General features: G+C 37.2%; 1 protein-coding gene across 1 annotated transcript; it reads left to right on the top strand.

Moving 5' to 3' along the window:
• Window positions 1-676: 676 nt before the first annotated feature.
• On the top strand, window positions 677-2,215 carry LOC142528450 (uncharacterized). Its single transcript, XM_075633503.1, has 3 exons — window positions 677-1,259; window positions 1,497-1,777; window positions 1,940-2,215. The coding sequence occupies exons 1-3, from the start codon at window positions 677-679 to the stop codon at window positions 2,213-2,215; spliced, it is 1,140 nt and encodes a 379-aa protein (XP_075489618.1).
• Window positions 2,216-15,802: the final 13,587 nt, after the last annotated feature.

Raw genomic sequence — 15,802 nt, 5'->3', positions numbered from 1 at the left:
CGTGCACTTGCGATTAATTGTTGAGCATACACAAGCATATTTTTATTAAGGTTCCACAGTGCAAGTTTTGCTCGATCAAGTTTTTGGCGCCGTTGTCGGGGACTGTTAATCTACAATTTTATTTTCTATTATTTATTTAGCATTCTCTATTTTACTTTGTTTGGCACCTTCGATTTCTTCGCAGGTATCTCTCTTGTGCATGCCAAGGTCTCTAGAGTCTGAACTAGAGATATTCGATCCCGAGATTGAAAGAACCTTACGCAGGAGACAACAACAGCAGAGGCTTAAAGACATAATGAACAAGAACGAACGTGAGGAGGAGCATCACGAAGATCTAAGGGTCGAAGAGCCAAGGCGCATACCCATGCTTGAGTATGCTCAACCGTCACTTGATGGAGCTTGTCCAAACATAGTGCGACCAACGGTCAGGGAAAATCAGCTTGAGATCAAGCCAGCCATAATTCAAATGATCCAGAACACTGTTTAATTCGGGGGGAATGCGCTGGATGATCCGAACACTCACATTAGCGACTTCTTAGAAATTTGCGATACTTTTAAATTTAATGGAGTTTCAGATGATGCTGTTAGACTACGTTTATTTCCATTATCTTTGTGTGATAAAGCTAAATCTTGGTTGAATTGTTTGCTTGTAGGGTCAATCACAACTTGGGAAGACATGGCTAAGGCATTCCTCTTGAAATACTTTCCTCCATCGAAAACCATGAAGCTGCGAGCGGACATAACCACCTTCTCTCAATTTGAGCAGGAGTCACTCTATGAGGCGTGGGAATGCTACAAAGATTTATTGCGAAGATGCCCACACCATGAGTTACCTCTTGGGTTAGTTGTCCAAACTTTTTACTATGGGTTAATTTCCTCTAACCGTACCATGATAAATGCTGCGACCTGTGGAAATCTGTTGAGGAAAACGGCTGAGGAAGGATACGAGTTACTGGAGGAGATGGCTGCTAGCAGCTATCACCCTCAATCTGAGAGAAACACTCAGCGAAGGAATGCAGGAGTACACCAGGTAACTGATTTTTCAGCTGTCACTGCACAATTAGAAGCACTTAACAGGAAAATAGACAGCATGAACGTAAACGGGATAGCGATGCGCCTGCAAGAGATATTTTGTGAAAAATGCGGAGGAGAACACTATGTTAAGGACTGTCAAGACAGTGGTCCTTTCTATGTGAATGAGGAGACACCGGTGAATCAAGTGGGGGTTCAATACCGTCTGAGAAATGATCCTTACTCAAGTACATACAATCCTGGATGGAGACAACACCCCAACTTCTCATGGGGTGGTCAAGGCAGTCAGACTCGACCACAAGGAGGACAGCAGTACAGTAAGCAACCGATGTATCGACATGACCCTCGAGAAGAAAAGTCCAATTTGGAGCAGATGATGTCCAAGTTCATTTCAGCCACCGAGACTAGACTACAAAATCAAGATGCATCGATAAAGGGGCTAGAGATTTAGATTGGGCAGTTAGCGAAGATGATAGCAAGTAGAGAGCCAGGCACCTTGCCAAGCAACAATGAGACTAACCCGAAAGAGCAAGTAAAAGCCATAGCATTGAGGAGTGGAAAAGTGCTTGAACAAGAGGAAAAAGAAAAAGAGGATCAAGGAAAAGAAGCGGTTGGTACGCACAAAGGTAAGTTCTCAAACTCTACACCAACACCCACTGCACAATCCAAAATTGTTATACCTCCTCATTTTCCTGCATCATTGAAAAAAGCAAAACTTGATGCGCAATTCGGTAAGTTTCTTGAGGTATTTAAAAAATTGCACATCAATATTCCTTTTGTTGATGCCTTGATGCAAATGCCGAGTTATGCTAAATTTCTGAAAGACATCTTAGCTAATAAGAGGAAGTTGGAGGATCACATGACGGTAAAATTGACTGAGAATTGCTCTGCATTGGTACAAAACCAGATCCCACCAAAGCTAAAGGATCCAGGGAGTTTTTCTATCCCTTGCATGATTGGTGATGTTGCTTTTCCTAAAGTTTTATGTGATCTTGGTGCGAGCATTAATCTTATGCCTTTATCTTTATTCAGGAAACTTGGATTGGGCGAGCCTAAACCGACACAAATGTCCTTGCAACTAGTCGACGGATCCGTCAAACATCCACGAGGAGTCAAAGAAGATGTATTGGTGAAAGTGGGAAAGTTTACATTTCCTACAGATTTTGTGGTGCTTGACATGTAAGAGGATAGGGAGATGCCTTTGATTTTAGGGAGACCGTTCCTTGCAACCGGCAAGGCCGTGATTGAAGTGCAAGAAGGGAAGTTGAGATTGAGAGTGGGGAAGGAAGAAATCACTTTTAATGTTTTTAACGCTCTTAAGCACACACTGCACACTAATAATTGTTTTATAGTTGATTCATCGGATTCACTTGTGTGTCAATTTGTGCAGGATGCTATGAAGGACCCATTGGAAGCCACGCTCACCACTGAATTGAAGGGGGATGAACTTGATGAAGAAAAATCTGCAAGAGTGGCGTACTGTAATGCCAACCAACAATGGAAGAAGCTAGAAAGGATGAAATTGGAGGACATGGGGGATCGAAGATATTTGACCACTCAGAAGTCAAGCGTTGAGGAACCACCGACATGTGAGTTCAAACCACTGCCTCCATACCTGAAGTATGTGTATGTAGAGCATAAAAAGCTAGCACCCGACAAGCGCATTACACCAAGAGAATTTAAAGAAGGAGAAGCAGTGCTCCTGCACAACTCCAAGTTGCGCTTATTTCCTGGCAAGCGCAAGTCAAGATGGACGGGCCCTTACAAGATCACCAAAGTATTCCCCTCGGGAGTATTAACTTTGCGAGATGGGAAAAATGAGCCGTTCACAGTCCATGCTCAACGACTGAAGCATTATTTGGGTGGTGCAGTGGAGCCACAAATTGGAGTCACTCGATTCCAAAATAGTTAGAGCTGAGAGGAACCGACAGTCAAGCTCCCGACTATAAATTGAGAACTACCCCTCTCTCCCTTATCTTGCATTTAATTCGATTTTATTATTTTCGTTTTTTTAGAGATGGTCAGTCTTCTTATTTTAATGTTAGTTTTAGGCATCATCACCACCGGAGCACGATGAGGAGGAGCCTTGATCAGGGGAGTTCATTGTTTCCCCTTCTTTACAATTTTATTGTCTATTGCATTAATTTTTATTTTTTTTCTAATTGTTGCTGCATTCGTGCTTTATTTTTGCATTTGTTTTTGTGTCCCCTTTCGTGTTTGCATGTTTGGGTTTCGATTTTTTTGTGCAATGGGGACATTGCACACCTTTAGTATGAGGGGGTCATTTTTCGTAGTTGTCTTGCATGAGTGTCAGATGATGGTGAAACTAGTAAATTGGTAGCCAATGATGATTGTGGGATAAATGAACTGCATGTTGCTTAGTCTTATCACTCGTTATGAATCCCCAGGTGAATTGAAATCGTTTTATGCACACATAGTGGATTTTAATAGTGGTGTCGATGACAGTTAAGTTCAAAATAATATGTGAGGGGAACTGGAGAAACATAAGATGCGAGTAGAACTTGAATGATTACCTGTTTGAAATGAATGACTAACCAGTAGCATGAACTCAAGTAGAAAATCAAAAATATCCCTCAAACATCCTTCATCCCAATCGTGCATAGGACCTAAAAATTCATCCATATGCTAGATAAATAAACATACCCTATATCCAAAGCCTAGTGAGTACCCATGAGAAAACTATGCGCAAAAAAAATGGAATAAAAAAAAGGGATGTAAGGTGAGGGGGAGCCAAAAAGGGATGAAATCCTATCCCAAGGCTAAAAAGATGGAGATGTAAGGCATTGAGGAATGTCAGAGAAAATTTCTGACAAAGGCATAGTAAAAATGATCTACGTACTCCTCATCTTTCTGAACCACTTAACACTTATGGCTATCGACTCCCTAAATTTTGTTGTTCTACCATGAAACTCTACCGCTTTATGTGTTTACTGGTTGGTCCCGAGTAGAAACAGAACTCAGGAGAGAAAAATTTGTGTTGACTTGTTGATTCGGTGACCCACATGATTTGCGAATAAAACTGTCTGAAACACAAGCTAGAAAAATCCACAGGACACACGGCCACACCTTTTGGAAAAATACAAATGTTGTGCGATGTTTTGAAGGGGATATTAATGGATGTGTGTTTTGACTAAGTGGATGTGGTTCACAAACCCGCTGAGGCAGGAGATGTCAGTTTGCTACTTCGCCATCAATCTAGTTATTTTAATACGTTCACTTTGTGTTTGTTGCATGTTTAGTTGTAGTCTGTAACCTATTTTGCTTGAGGGCAAGCAAAAGGTTAGTATGAGGGGGTTGATGGACGTGGTTTTTACATGTTTTAGTGCATTTGTTTGTGTGTGTTTGCATGGTGCATGTGTTCATTTCATTTACATTTTGTTCACTTTAGAGTAAACATTTGCATTTTATCACGTCTCACTTGTGTGTGACAAATTTGCAGGAAAAATGACCGGAAGATCGAGTCTGGAGCAAAGTGCGCAAGCCAAGAAGAAAATGGCAGAAAGGCTGGCGCTCGGGCGGTAATTTTCTACCGCCCGGGCGCGAGATTTAATTTCCAAAGCCAACTTACAGAAGACTAGGCGCTCGGGCGGTAATATTCTACCGCCCGGGAGTGAATGCCGCATATCCCAAGCAAGATTACAGAAGGTGTTGCGCTCGAGCGGTAATATTCTACCGCCCGAGCGCCACTTATTTTTGGGAAGATTTCTTTTCCGATTCCCTACCTTATTTTGGAGGAGAGGATGATATGGAAAGGGGGGGAGGACGTTTTTGAGGGCATTCAGACTTCATTGAACAGCCGCCAGGAGCTTTGGAGAGATTTTCGTGCTTCGATCGAAGATTCGAAGCTTTCCGGGCGTCGTTCTTCGCAATTTTCGTCAATTCGAGTATTTCTAATTTAGTTTTTATCTCTTAAAAATTGTTGTGTTTATTTCAATCATGAATTCTAGTAGCTAAACTTTAATCTTTGTTGGGATTTAAGGGGATCCTACCCCAAACTTTGATTTAAATTAATTCACATATCGATTTCAGATGTATTCTTGATTATACTATTGTTTTATCGTGTTGTTAAAGCGTAGCTAACTTTAATAAAAATTTTATATTGAGAGTGAGTTCGAGAGAATAACTTGTGATAGGAACGAGTAGTATAATCCGTGGATCTACAATTTACATAGATATATGAAATTGGATACGCGCCGATAGTTATAGTCCTAAGGATCGAAAACTAGGGGATTTCATAGATCGACATGCAATTCACTCTTGATAAATAATTAAAGACATTTAATTACTTCATTGAGTAGAATTAGTTTGGCATAGCTCGAGAGAGTGTGTTCAATTGAATAGGAAATCCTGTCGGAAGCATATAATCATTATCGAACGAATTAATTAATCAACGAGGGGTAGGTGAACCGACATTCCCAACAAATTCATTTCTCATTGAATTTTTAATCAACGATTTTAGATATTATATTTCATTAATCAATTCTTGAATAATCTTATTCGCATGTTTATTTGATCATAGTAGTAATAATCAATCAACTAATTTTTCGTTGCTAAAGATTTAATAACTGAAAATAATAATTGTCAAATATAGTCTTCAGTGGAACGATACGCGTACTCACGTACATTATACTATTACTTGACATCGTGCACTTGCGATTAATTGTTGAGCATACACAATCATATTTTTATTAAGGTTCCACAGTGCAAGTTTTTCTCGATCATTGGGGCTCGGTGGTGGCTCGAGTAAGAGATTCCTAGTTGAGTAGGAGTCCTAGGTGTGAGGTTTCAACCGCAGCTCTTGTTCATGGCTTGTGCAGGGAGGTCCAGGCGTGGTTTAATGGCTGGTTAATGGGTTAGGTGCATCCAGTAGAGTCCCTAGGTGGGCTGGGCAGGTGATGGCTTGAGGTGGCTCGAGTGTGGCTCGAGAAAAACGAGTCGTGGCTCAAAGGGACTTGTAGGGGTTCGAATTGTGTTGGTAGAAAATAAAAGTGTTGAACCATGGTCCTAGGGATTTGAGTCATGGTTCACAAGGTTATTTTAGGTATAAAAAGTCTATGTTTAAAATTTGGGAAGAAAATATAAAAGTTTCAATTAATTCGGGAATTAAACGCTTCCCGAATTAGTAATATAATTGAAATCCTCTAATTTACGTCAAATAAAATATCTAAAATTTAATTTAGACTTAAATAATTATTTGAGATTGTATAGATTCGATAAAAGTTAGAAAAAGTCAAAATCGAGAAATTTTATATCCAAGAGCAAAACGGTCATTTTACACCTAGGTCGTGCGATAAAGGTTGGCAGCGTCCCGAAGGGTCATAACGCATGATAAATGATATAAAATGATGATTTTTTATGAAAATTTGATATTTTATTATTTATGGTAAAACTATGCAATTTTTACTGTTAAAATGATATTTTTGGAAAGTCGTAGTATTTTATGATTTAAAAAGGAAAAAAATATTTTGAAGGATGTAAATTGAGTGTGACAATGAGGATAGAAGATATGTGGGGGATCTGTTTTAAGAAAGAACGGTGAACTTACAATTTTATGGAAATATCGTGAGGGAAAATGTCCAGAGGGATCCCGTTTACGGGACAAGGCCCTAGAAGGAGCCTGACGATCGTATTTTCATATTTTACGTTTGTGCCTATGGCCCGTACCCATGCACAATGGTGAGCTAAGACTGATCAGTCGACTAGCGGATAAAATGCTAGTCACTTTCAAGGATCAAACTTCACCCAAAATGATAAATGATGCAAAGCTATATGATTAAATGATTTTATGATTCATGATTTATTTATGCTTAAAATTATTTTAAATAAAAGTATAATTTAATGCATATGCTTGTATATGTATTATTTGTTACTCATGTTTAGGACGTGCTGATTCATTAGACTTACTAGGTTTGAATGTTGCAGGTGATGATGTTATTGAGGGAGGTGATGATGCTTGAGTGGATCGAGTACGGCAGTACACTCCCGAGGGACATTTATTTCCGCACTAGATTGATGGGCAAAGTTTGAAGATTTTTGTTAATGATTATATTAGAGATTTTTTGTTTTATTTTGAAGTTAATTTTGATCATGTTAAATGTAGAAGTCGAATTTTGGTAATTGACGATTTTAGGAATTTTATGCACTTGAGATTTAAATTATTAAATTATTTTGATTTATGGAAATGTTAAGTTATTTTTAATTGCGTGTTTTCGAATTAATGGATAAAAAAAATTTAGTAGAATTTTAAAGTTAAAAAGTGAGGGTCGTTTCACATATTGACTAAAACATCAAGGCTAGCCTCCAACTTATTCATATTAAAGTTCAAAAACCCATCAAACCAAGACGACAATGACAACAGTAGAATATTCGTGGACAATTCGTTTGGGATGACAAGGTCCATGCCCACTAGCTTCTCGATGAGCCAAATCATCATCACCATGCTCATGGATCGAGGCCCTTTATCGTAGGCTTGATGTCATGAGCTCCTTAAAAGTAACATGCCTTGATGGATGTGTTTGTGAATCCTACAACTCTTGCAGGTGAATGAAAATGTCAACAACATTTACATCATCCTCAAATCGCCTTTGCAGTTTGTTTGACATATAAGCTAGCTTATACGTCTTAGCTTGCAAGTCATAGTCCCACCATTTCTCAAGCTTAGCCAATTTTCTCAACAACAACAAGGGCATTGGCAGCCGTCTCTTTTGGAGGAGCTTGTTGAGCACATATGCTATTTTTCGAAATTTATAATAATTTTTAAATTCCTCAGCTAGTCTTGGTAATTAGGTCTAGCCATATTATTTTGATCGAGAATAACACATAAAGAATTTCGTGAAAACATTGTAAACATATTGAGATCGAAACATAATAAATGTTACTAATTATTTTAAAATATTTTATAAGACATAAAATATGGTTTTTTTAATAATTTCCTCCTACTATTTTGACATTTTCACCATTTTTTTTTTAAAACAGGAAATCCAATCTTCTTATTGAGTACGTAAAGCCCAATTGCTAAATTATGATCTCGAATAATATCATCAAATCACAATTTTCAAAAGATGAAAACCAATTGGAACCTTTGCAACCCCCACATAATTTGTCTCAACTTTGATGAAGGCTTAATAATATGATGTCATTTGTCTTCATGTTTCGAGCATGACTCATCAATGTTGAACCTTAGTAGACGATCTCGTGGGATCCTCTAATAATATGAGTCAAAGTCATGGAAGTTTCACGTAGTTCACATAAAATATGTCAGTGGAAGACACAATTTTTCGACGTCAAATCAAGCTTTTCTTGCACTGTAAATCCCCAAATAAAATTTAATCTTTCATATTCGAATAAATATCAAGTGCACCACTCAAGTTATAATATAGTGTACGTACTACGGATATCGTTCCATAGAGACTGTATCCTATGATTATTACTTTCAAAAATTAATCTTTAGTAAAGTGTGGACGGAAATTTGAATTGTGAGTTATTTAATAAATTAAAGGAAAAATGTAATAAAATGAATAAGTAAAGATAGAAAATTTAAAATCAATTAGACCATATTTGTTGGGAATCCTGGTTTACCTGTCCATTATTAATTTATATAATCAACTTCGACTTTTGTTTCGGCTTTTGACAGGATCCCTTAAGATATCAACATTCTATATCAAGATATCGACATGATGAAATAATTAAATGTCTTTAACTATTTATCAAATATAAATTTTATACATGATTCGTGCGTGGAATCCCCTAGCTTTCGATCTATTGGACTATAACCATCAATGTATATTCAACTTCATATGTTTACGCAAATTGTAAATCCACGGACTGTATTACTTGTTGCTATTGCAAACTATCCTCTCGACTTCATTCATAATATAAAATATTACAAATTTAGTTAGGCTTCAATAATCAAGTGAAAAACAATAACACAATCAAGCACATGCTAAAGTCAAATGTCAAATTATATAGAACAAAGTTTCGGGATAGGATTCCCTTAAATTACTAAAAAAATAAAATATTTTAGCTACTCAACAACATAATAAAATCTCAAAACCAAAATTAAATGATGTCTTTAAAGTAAAGATATGAGAAGAAGGACAAAAACTAGAAGACATTGCGATAAATCTTCACTTCATACTTGTTTCCTTTGCTCCAGATCGTCTTCTTTCTTTCCTTTTTTCCTCGGCTGCTGATAGACTATCTAAAAATTATCAAAGTCTGCACAAAACATGTGCTAGGTTTTTCCTAAGTAGGTAGCGTCAATAAAGTTGGAAATAAATCAACCAAATATTTTTTCCTTGTAGATCGCGCTAGGGCATCTGGAATTTCCCGCTCCAGCGCGGCCTCTGCGCAACTTTTCATCTTCATGATATTCTAGTGTGCTAGGGCGGGTGGGATTGCTCGCCCCAGCATGACCTCCGCGCAAATTATGGCAGAAATATTCACACGCCCCAGTGCGCCTGGCTCGAATTTCGGGTCTATTTCTTCATGTGCGTGCTGGGGTGGACATATTCACCCACCCTAACACGCCTTCCTCGACTTTGGCCTCTGAAATCCACATTTCTTGATCACATTGCCTACAATTCAACCCAAAAACATGAAAAAAAATTATTATGCAAAACATATATTATAAACAACTAAATATAGATGAAACCTAAACAAAACATCCATGAATACAACTCGAAATAATACAATTAAACACGCAAGAACGACACACATCAACGTCCTCGTACTAAAATTTTGCTAGCTCTCGAGCAAAATAGGTTACAAGACACAACAAAACACAACAAATAATAATGTAGCTCAGTGGTGCATTCATTGTTGATAGTTATGGTTTAGGGAATATCCAACATATTTCTCATCCATCAACACACAATGTTCATGTTCGCACATCCCACTAAGCGTGGACTTGGAGTGAGTGTGTGCAATGTTAGTTCTAGAGTCATGAATTTGAAATAGGTCCATTCTCAAAGTTTGTAAAAGACTTCAATCAACATGTCGGCGGAAATTTCTCTCCTACGTCCCTTGTACCACTAATTACCAACCAGCAGACACATATCAGTAGGACTTTTTAGGCATATCTGATGGCTCAAGTGACGGTTACCAAAGGCGGTTAGAATAGACAAAAGGTAGAGAGTACAATGATAGATCAAATTGTGCACATTCATATTTTTCATCTGATTTTCTCCAACCTCATAATTAGCCAAGAATATGATTTCATTCCTTTATTTGGCTCCCCGACACCTTAAATTTCCTTTTTACTAAAGTTTTTTTTTTTAAGAAACTTTGCTCTTTCACAAGTGCAACATTTTTTTCCTAATTGTACTCTCTTGGGTATAAAGAATAGGCTGTGTATGTAAGGTCCAATATTAAGACGATGTAATCCAACTGCATGCAAATCTAGGGAATATGGAAAATAGTTAATTGATTTTAATTGCTAAATTGATTATGTACTATGTTTATATGATGTTTTAGTAGTTTTCTACTTGAATGCATTAAAATGCATTTTTAAAGGTTATTCGAGTTGCGATCGAGGAACGGAGACCGAGGGCTGAAAATAGAAAATGTTTTTATTAAATAATTGTTTTTAATTATTTAAAATAAGGGTGATGCTTTTTCTTATTTTTGAGAATAAAGAGTTTTGAGGTGATTTTATACGTCGGGACGTAACTTTTATCGGTATTGGATTTTCATCAAAAATACGAACATTTTGACAACCCGGCTAATAATTTCACAAACTTTTTTAAACAAAATAATTTTATGTTGCACCAATGGGGTTATTGGGCCTAATTAACCTTGTTAATGAGCAAAAGCTATTGTTAGTGTTCTAATTATTATTTAAAGTGCAAACCCACCCCATAACTAAACCTAAAACTCATGCCTCCCACCTCCCTCACACACAAGGACTCATTTCTCTCAAGCATCACACGGCGCACACCAAAAAATAAGAGAAAAGCATCGGCTTTTTGTCAAGGAAATTCTCCCAAGGCTTCTCGTCGTCGTTCTTCGATTCGTCAACGCTTATTCGTGCGTAAGCCACGCCATATTTTTTTATTTACTCATTGTTACACCATAATATGTATTTAATTATGTTTTGTATAAAAAACAAGTTACACTTCTTTTTATTTTCGTAATTATGCATATGCATGTGCTAAACTCATGATTTTATGTTCCAAAACATGATTTATATGTTCTTAAAGGGGCTGCCATGATTAGGGGTTGAACTTGTGATGTTTTTACATGTTTTAAAGGGTTCTAGGAAGTACGAAAACTGCACACGAGAATAGAACAAAAATCTGGAACCAATCTCTCGGTTGGTCATCAAGGGCTCGGTTAAAGCGATAGGCTTTGCATGGCTAGGCTTGGCTTGGGTCATGGCTTGAATCATGGCTGGGTCATGCTAGGACTCGAGACAAGTGGCTGGGAAGGAGTCCTAGCAAGCTAGGACTCTACCCAAGAACCACCCGAGAGGAAGTCGCGCGAGTGTGCAGTGCGCGCAGGGAAAAGGGCTTGGCCAGGGGATTCGGGCTGGGCTAGGTTAGGTCCTTAGGGTCCTAAGAGGGTGAAAAAGTGGCTGGGTCAGGGGCTGGTCCAGTGGTTAGGGTCCTAGCAACTCAATCGAAGAGTCCTAGTCCATTAAGGAGTCTTGGTCATGGCTTGCTGCTGATGTGGAAGCTTCGGTTGGGGCTAGGGTCGAGTCTAGGGGTGATAAGGGTTAACGAGGGTCCAGGGGAGGGCTGGTTTGAAGTTGGCTCGGGCTGGTTCAAAGATGGCTCGGTGAAAAACGAAGATGGCTCGAGGGTAGGTCTTGGTTCGAGAAACTAGGGTTTCCTTGGTTTAGAAATTTGAAACATGGCTCAACGGGGGGTCGAGTCATGGTTCACGAGGGATAATTAAATATAAAAAGTCTAAGTTTTTAAATTGAGAATTTTATATTAAAGTTTGATTTAATTTGGGATTACAACGCATTAATAAGTGATAATTAAATAATAAATTAAAAGTCATCGATTTAAGCTAAATAAAAATACGAAAAAATTTATGTAAGCTTAAATAATTATTTGGGATGGTCTAGAATCAACAGAATTAAGAAAAAGTCAAAATCGTGAAATTTTACGTCTACGGGTAAAACGGTAATTTTACACCCGAAAATTAGTAAACGTCATAGCAGTGACCTGAGTGCTGTTTTATATGTTAATATGATTATTTTGCGTGTTTATGGACTTTTATGATGAAACAATAACATTAAAAGACATGTTGCATGCTTGGTTTAAAAGAAAAAACGATATATGCATGTTTAATTTTTATAAATGATGAAAATACGAAATGTTGAAGAAAGTGAAGTAATTGTGACTAATATGATGATACAATGATATGTTAATACGTAGTCCAAGGCTCAGTTGACGGGTGAGAGTGTCTGTGATGTCCCCGCCGCCCAGTACTGTGGTTACATGTAGATGGATCCATCGCCCCAATACGAATACGAAAGTCACAATTAACGATCTGAATTCAACGAAAGGAAAATGGAATACGTATATGAATATGTGAATATGTTGATATGAAAATGTTTATGAAAATGGTTATGTTTATGCATCATTATAAAAATGTTATTTTACGTACAAGTATTTTCACTGTTGCATGTGATCTGTATATGTATTACTTGTTATCAAGAATATGGTTTGTTGAGTCTTTAGACTCACCAGGTGTGAATGATGTAGGTGAATATGATAATAATGATAATGGAGGTCTTGATGGTTGATCTGACTGGATTGAAGGTGCACATAACCCGAGGAGCAGCACTAGTTTTCCGCACTAGACTTATGATTATGAATTATGATTTTAGGATTATGTTAAAGATTGAGAGGTTGTTAGTTTTAGCATTTTTGCTAAGTTAAGATATGCAAACTATTGATGCTTTATGATTTAAACTATTTCTTTTGGATTTTAAATATAGTTGGTTGTTTTATTTTAAAATAGTGCAAAATATTTTATAAATAAATATGAGTATTTCGTCCGAATTAATGGAGAAAAAAAAAATTCTAGTACTTTTTAAAAAAACGAGTAGTGGAAGTTCCAGTGTATTTCATTACATAAGCATTTAGTCTTTGGTCTCTTGAAAATACCTCATCAATTTCTTTGCAGCTTTTCAGAGGTCCATATCCAGATTAATCTGATATCTCCCAAACATTCCAATTATATATTCAATGTCAAGTTTAGTGAAAATCTGATAATACATCAAGCTTCCGACAACCAAAGCATAAGGAATTTTTTTCTTTTTCAAAATCATTTTTCGGGCATTGATCCAAATTGAATTTTTCACCTTTTACAAAGGAAGCCACACTTGGTGAACAATCTTCAATCCAAAACTTATCTAAAATTGTGTTGATATAGGTCTCTTAAGATAATCTATAAGATGCATCAATCATATCCTTCATATGAGGAGATGTCTATTTTTCGCTCCAAGTCTACAATACCATAACATTATATAATTGTTACTTGAACTTGGTTCGAAACTAGATTGTTGGGCTTGTCCGTGCAAGTTAAACCTCTCAAAGTAGTAGAGTTCACCTTTCTCTCTAGCACTACCAATCTTCATACCAGGTCCAATCCTGAAATTCACACAGATTTTGAGAAAATTTAGCACAACAATTAAGTTATCTAGTTAACTGGTTGATCGACAGTAAATTACATGAAAGATTGGGAACATGGAGAACATTGAGAAAAAATCAAAATTTTTGAAATAGCGATAGACCATTTTCCTGCAGTTGGGGATAAAAAGTCATCTGCTATTTTAATTTTCTTGCTTCCTGCACATGGGGTATAACATAAAAATTATCTAGATGAACTTGTCATATGGTCAGTTGCTCCAGGGTCTATGGATCGTAAATAATATAGGTGTATGTAAGGCTATATAAGGGAAAAGGTTACATTTTTGAGCTAATGAACCAGAGGAAGACACCCAATATTTTGAGAACTGTATGGATTGAAAAAGCTTATACCAATTGTCGGGGAAAATTTGTAATTTGATCATTTTCTTAATTAAATAGTTGACCGATGTTAAAAAACAAAATATTCCTTTATTTTGTTCTTTACTAAAAGAATTTGTTCCAGAGGTTGCCCTGGTTTCTTCTCCGACTTCAGTTTGATTTGCTCTAAATTTTCGGCCCTTGAGCTTTGGAAATTACGGCTTCCAGTTTGGTAGTTTTCCATGAAATTCCTAGCAAGTCTCCCGCGTGTGGCTCGGCTTACGAGTCTATTACAGTGCTCACACTTGCTTTTATCCCCTTTCTGCCATTGTCTAGGTTGATGGTTACTGGTTGTGCTTTTAAGACCCCAGGGCTGACACTTCAATTTCAGGCACAAATTTGCCGTTTAACATTATTCGACGACTACCCTCTTCTCTTCTTACTTCTGCGGAAACTTCTGAGATATGGCAGGGGTTACTGTTCCAAAATTCTGCCACGAACATCATCAAGCTCTCGATTTAGTCCAGCAAGAAACACATATACCTGTTTCTTTTCCATGCACTTTTGGTATTTTATACTTTCATTCTTGCATTCCCAAGATTTTACGTAACACAAGTCTAGTTCGTGCCATGGTGCTCGCATCTCATTGTAATAATCAATCATGTTTCTTTACTTCACTTGGAATTCCACAAATTGGTTTATAATTCAAAAATCTTGGAAGCATATCCTAGTCTTTCCCTCGCCATCAATTACCTATTTAATGGACTGAGACTATTCAACGAATATTTTACCATTCATATATGAATGGTGAGATGGACCGATAAGTGTTCAAGCACATTAGGGTACGAGTCTTGTCTTTTCAAACCCACAACTTCCGTGGAGACTTCCAAACTCGATTCTTCTTTTGACCCAGACGTAATCGATCTTGTTAAAGGTCTGCAAGATATCGAATTTGCTGCCCAAAAGTGGTCGTTCCTTCACAAGAGACGCAAGGGCGATGGATTTCTGGCCCAGACATAGTTCTGCTTCACTGTCGATAGATGTTAGGTTTCAACCCCAGGCAAGATCGATTCTGACGGTGTGAAGAACAGGGTTTTATCAACCCAGATGTCGTTGCTCCTTCACAGAGTCCTCAATAGAGTTATAAAGCCTCACAGCTCTTATACCATGTTAACAAACCAAGTACGAGGAAAACATGCACACGAGATAAAAGAATATTTGAATCTTTAGAATGTATAATATTTTTCTTCTATTAATAATGTTAGAAAGCGCCTAATTATATACACAACTAGAAACCTAATTTACATGGCAAAATATTACATATTCTTAATCATACTTGATACAATAGAAATAAAATATTATCGAATAATTCTAAACAAATAACTTATTTTGATCCCTTGTTATAACTTAGACTCGTGCACCTACGATAAATTCACGCTCATTTAACATTATCAGATCGATTTCTTGGGATAAGAAACGCTCGATCAACCCGACTGTGGAATTTTCAGTGGATGAGACAGCCCACCACCCAGTTCATCCGTGCTCAGCTAATCTAATTTTGGAACTAACACAATCTCTTCGAGTCCATTGTTATTTTCCAATACTGTTCAGTAATTAAAATCATTTTTTTGTGACAGCACGTGTAACTTTTGTTCTTTTTTTCTGAAAAACCGTCCAACCTACAAAATTTTATACTGACAGATTAGAAAGATATACAGCTGGTTCCAGAGGTGGTTTAAAAATCATGAGAACAAAACAGTAACACCACCAACACATAACCCAATGCC

The sequence above is a fragment of the Primulina tabacum genome, chromosome 16 (genome assembly GCF_025594145.1).
Source record: "Primulina tabacum isolate GXHZ01 chromosome 16, ASM2559414v2, whole genome shotgun sequence".
In the NCBI taxonomy this organism is placed as follows: Eukaryota; Viridiplantae; Streptophyta; class Magnoliopsida; order Lamiales; family Gesneriaceae; genus Primulina; species Primulina tabacum.
The sequence above is the reverse complement of the archived record's forward strand: the minus strand, read 5'-3'. Positions and strand labels throughout refer to the sequence as shown.

What these genes read in the sequence shown, in the direction of transcription:
- LOC142528450 (XM_075633503.1), top strand. Translation starts at nt 677, where the DNA reads ATGGCTAAGGCATTCCTCTTGAAATACTTTCCTCCATCGAAAACCATG. An exon ending in GAGAAATGATCCTTACTCAA is followed by an intron (nt 1,260 to 1,496) that starts GTACATACAATC and finishes TTGGGCAGTTAG; the next exon opens with CGAAGATGATAGCAAGTAGA. An exon ending in AATTCGGTAAGTTTCTTGAG is followed by an intron (nt 1,778 to 1,939) that starts GTATTTAAAAAA and finishes GTACAAAACCAG; the next exon opens with ATCCCACCAAAGCTAAAGGA.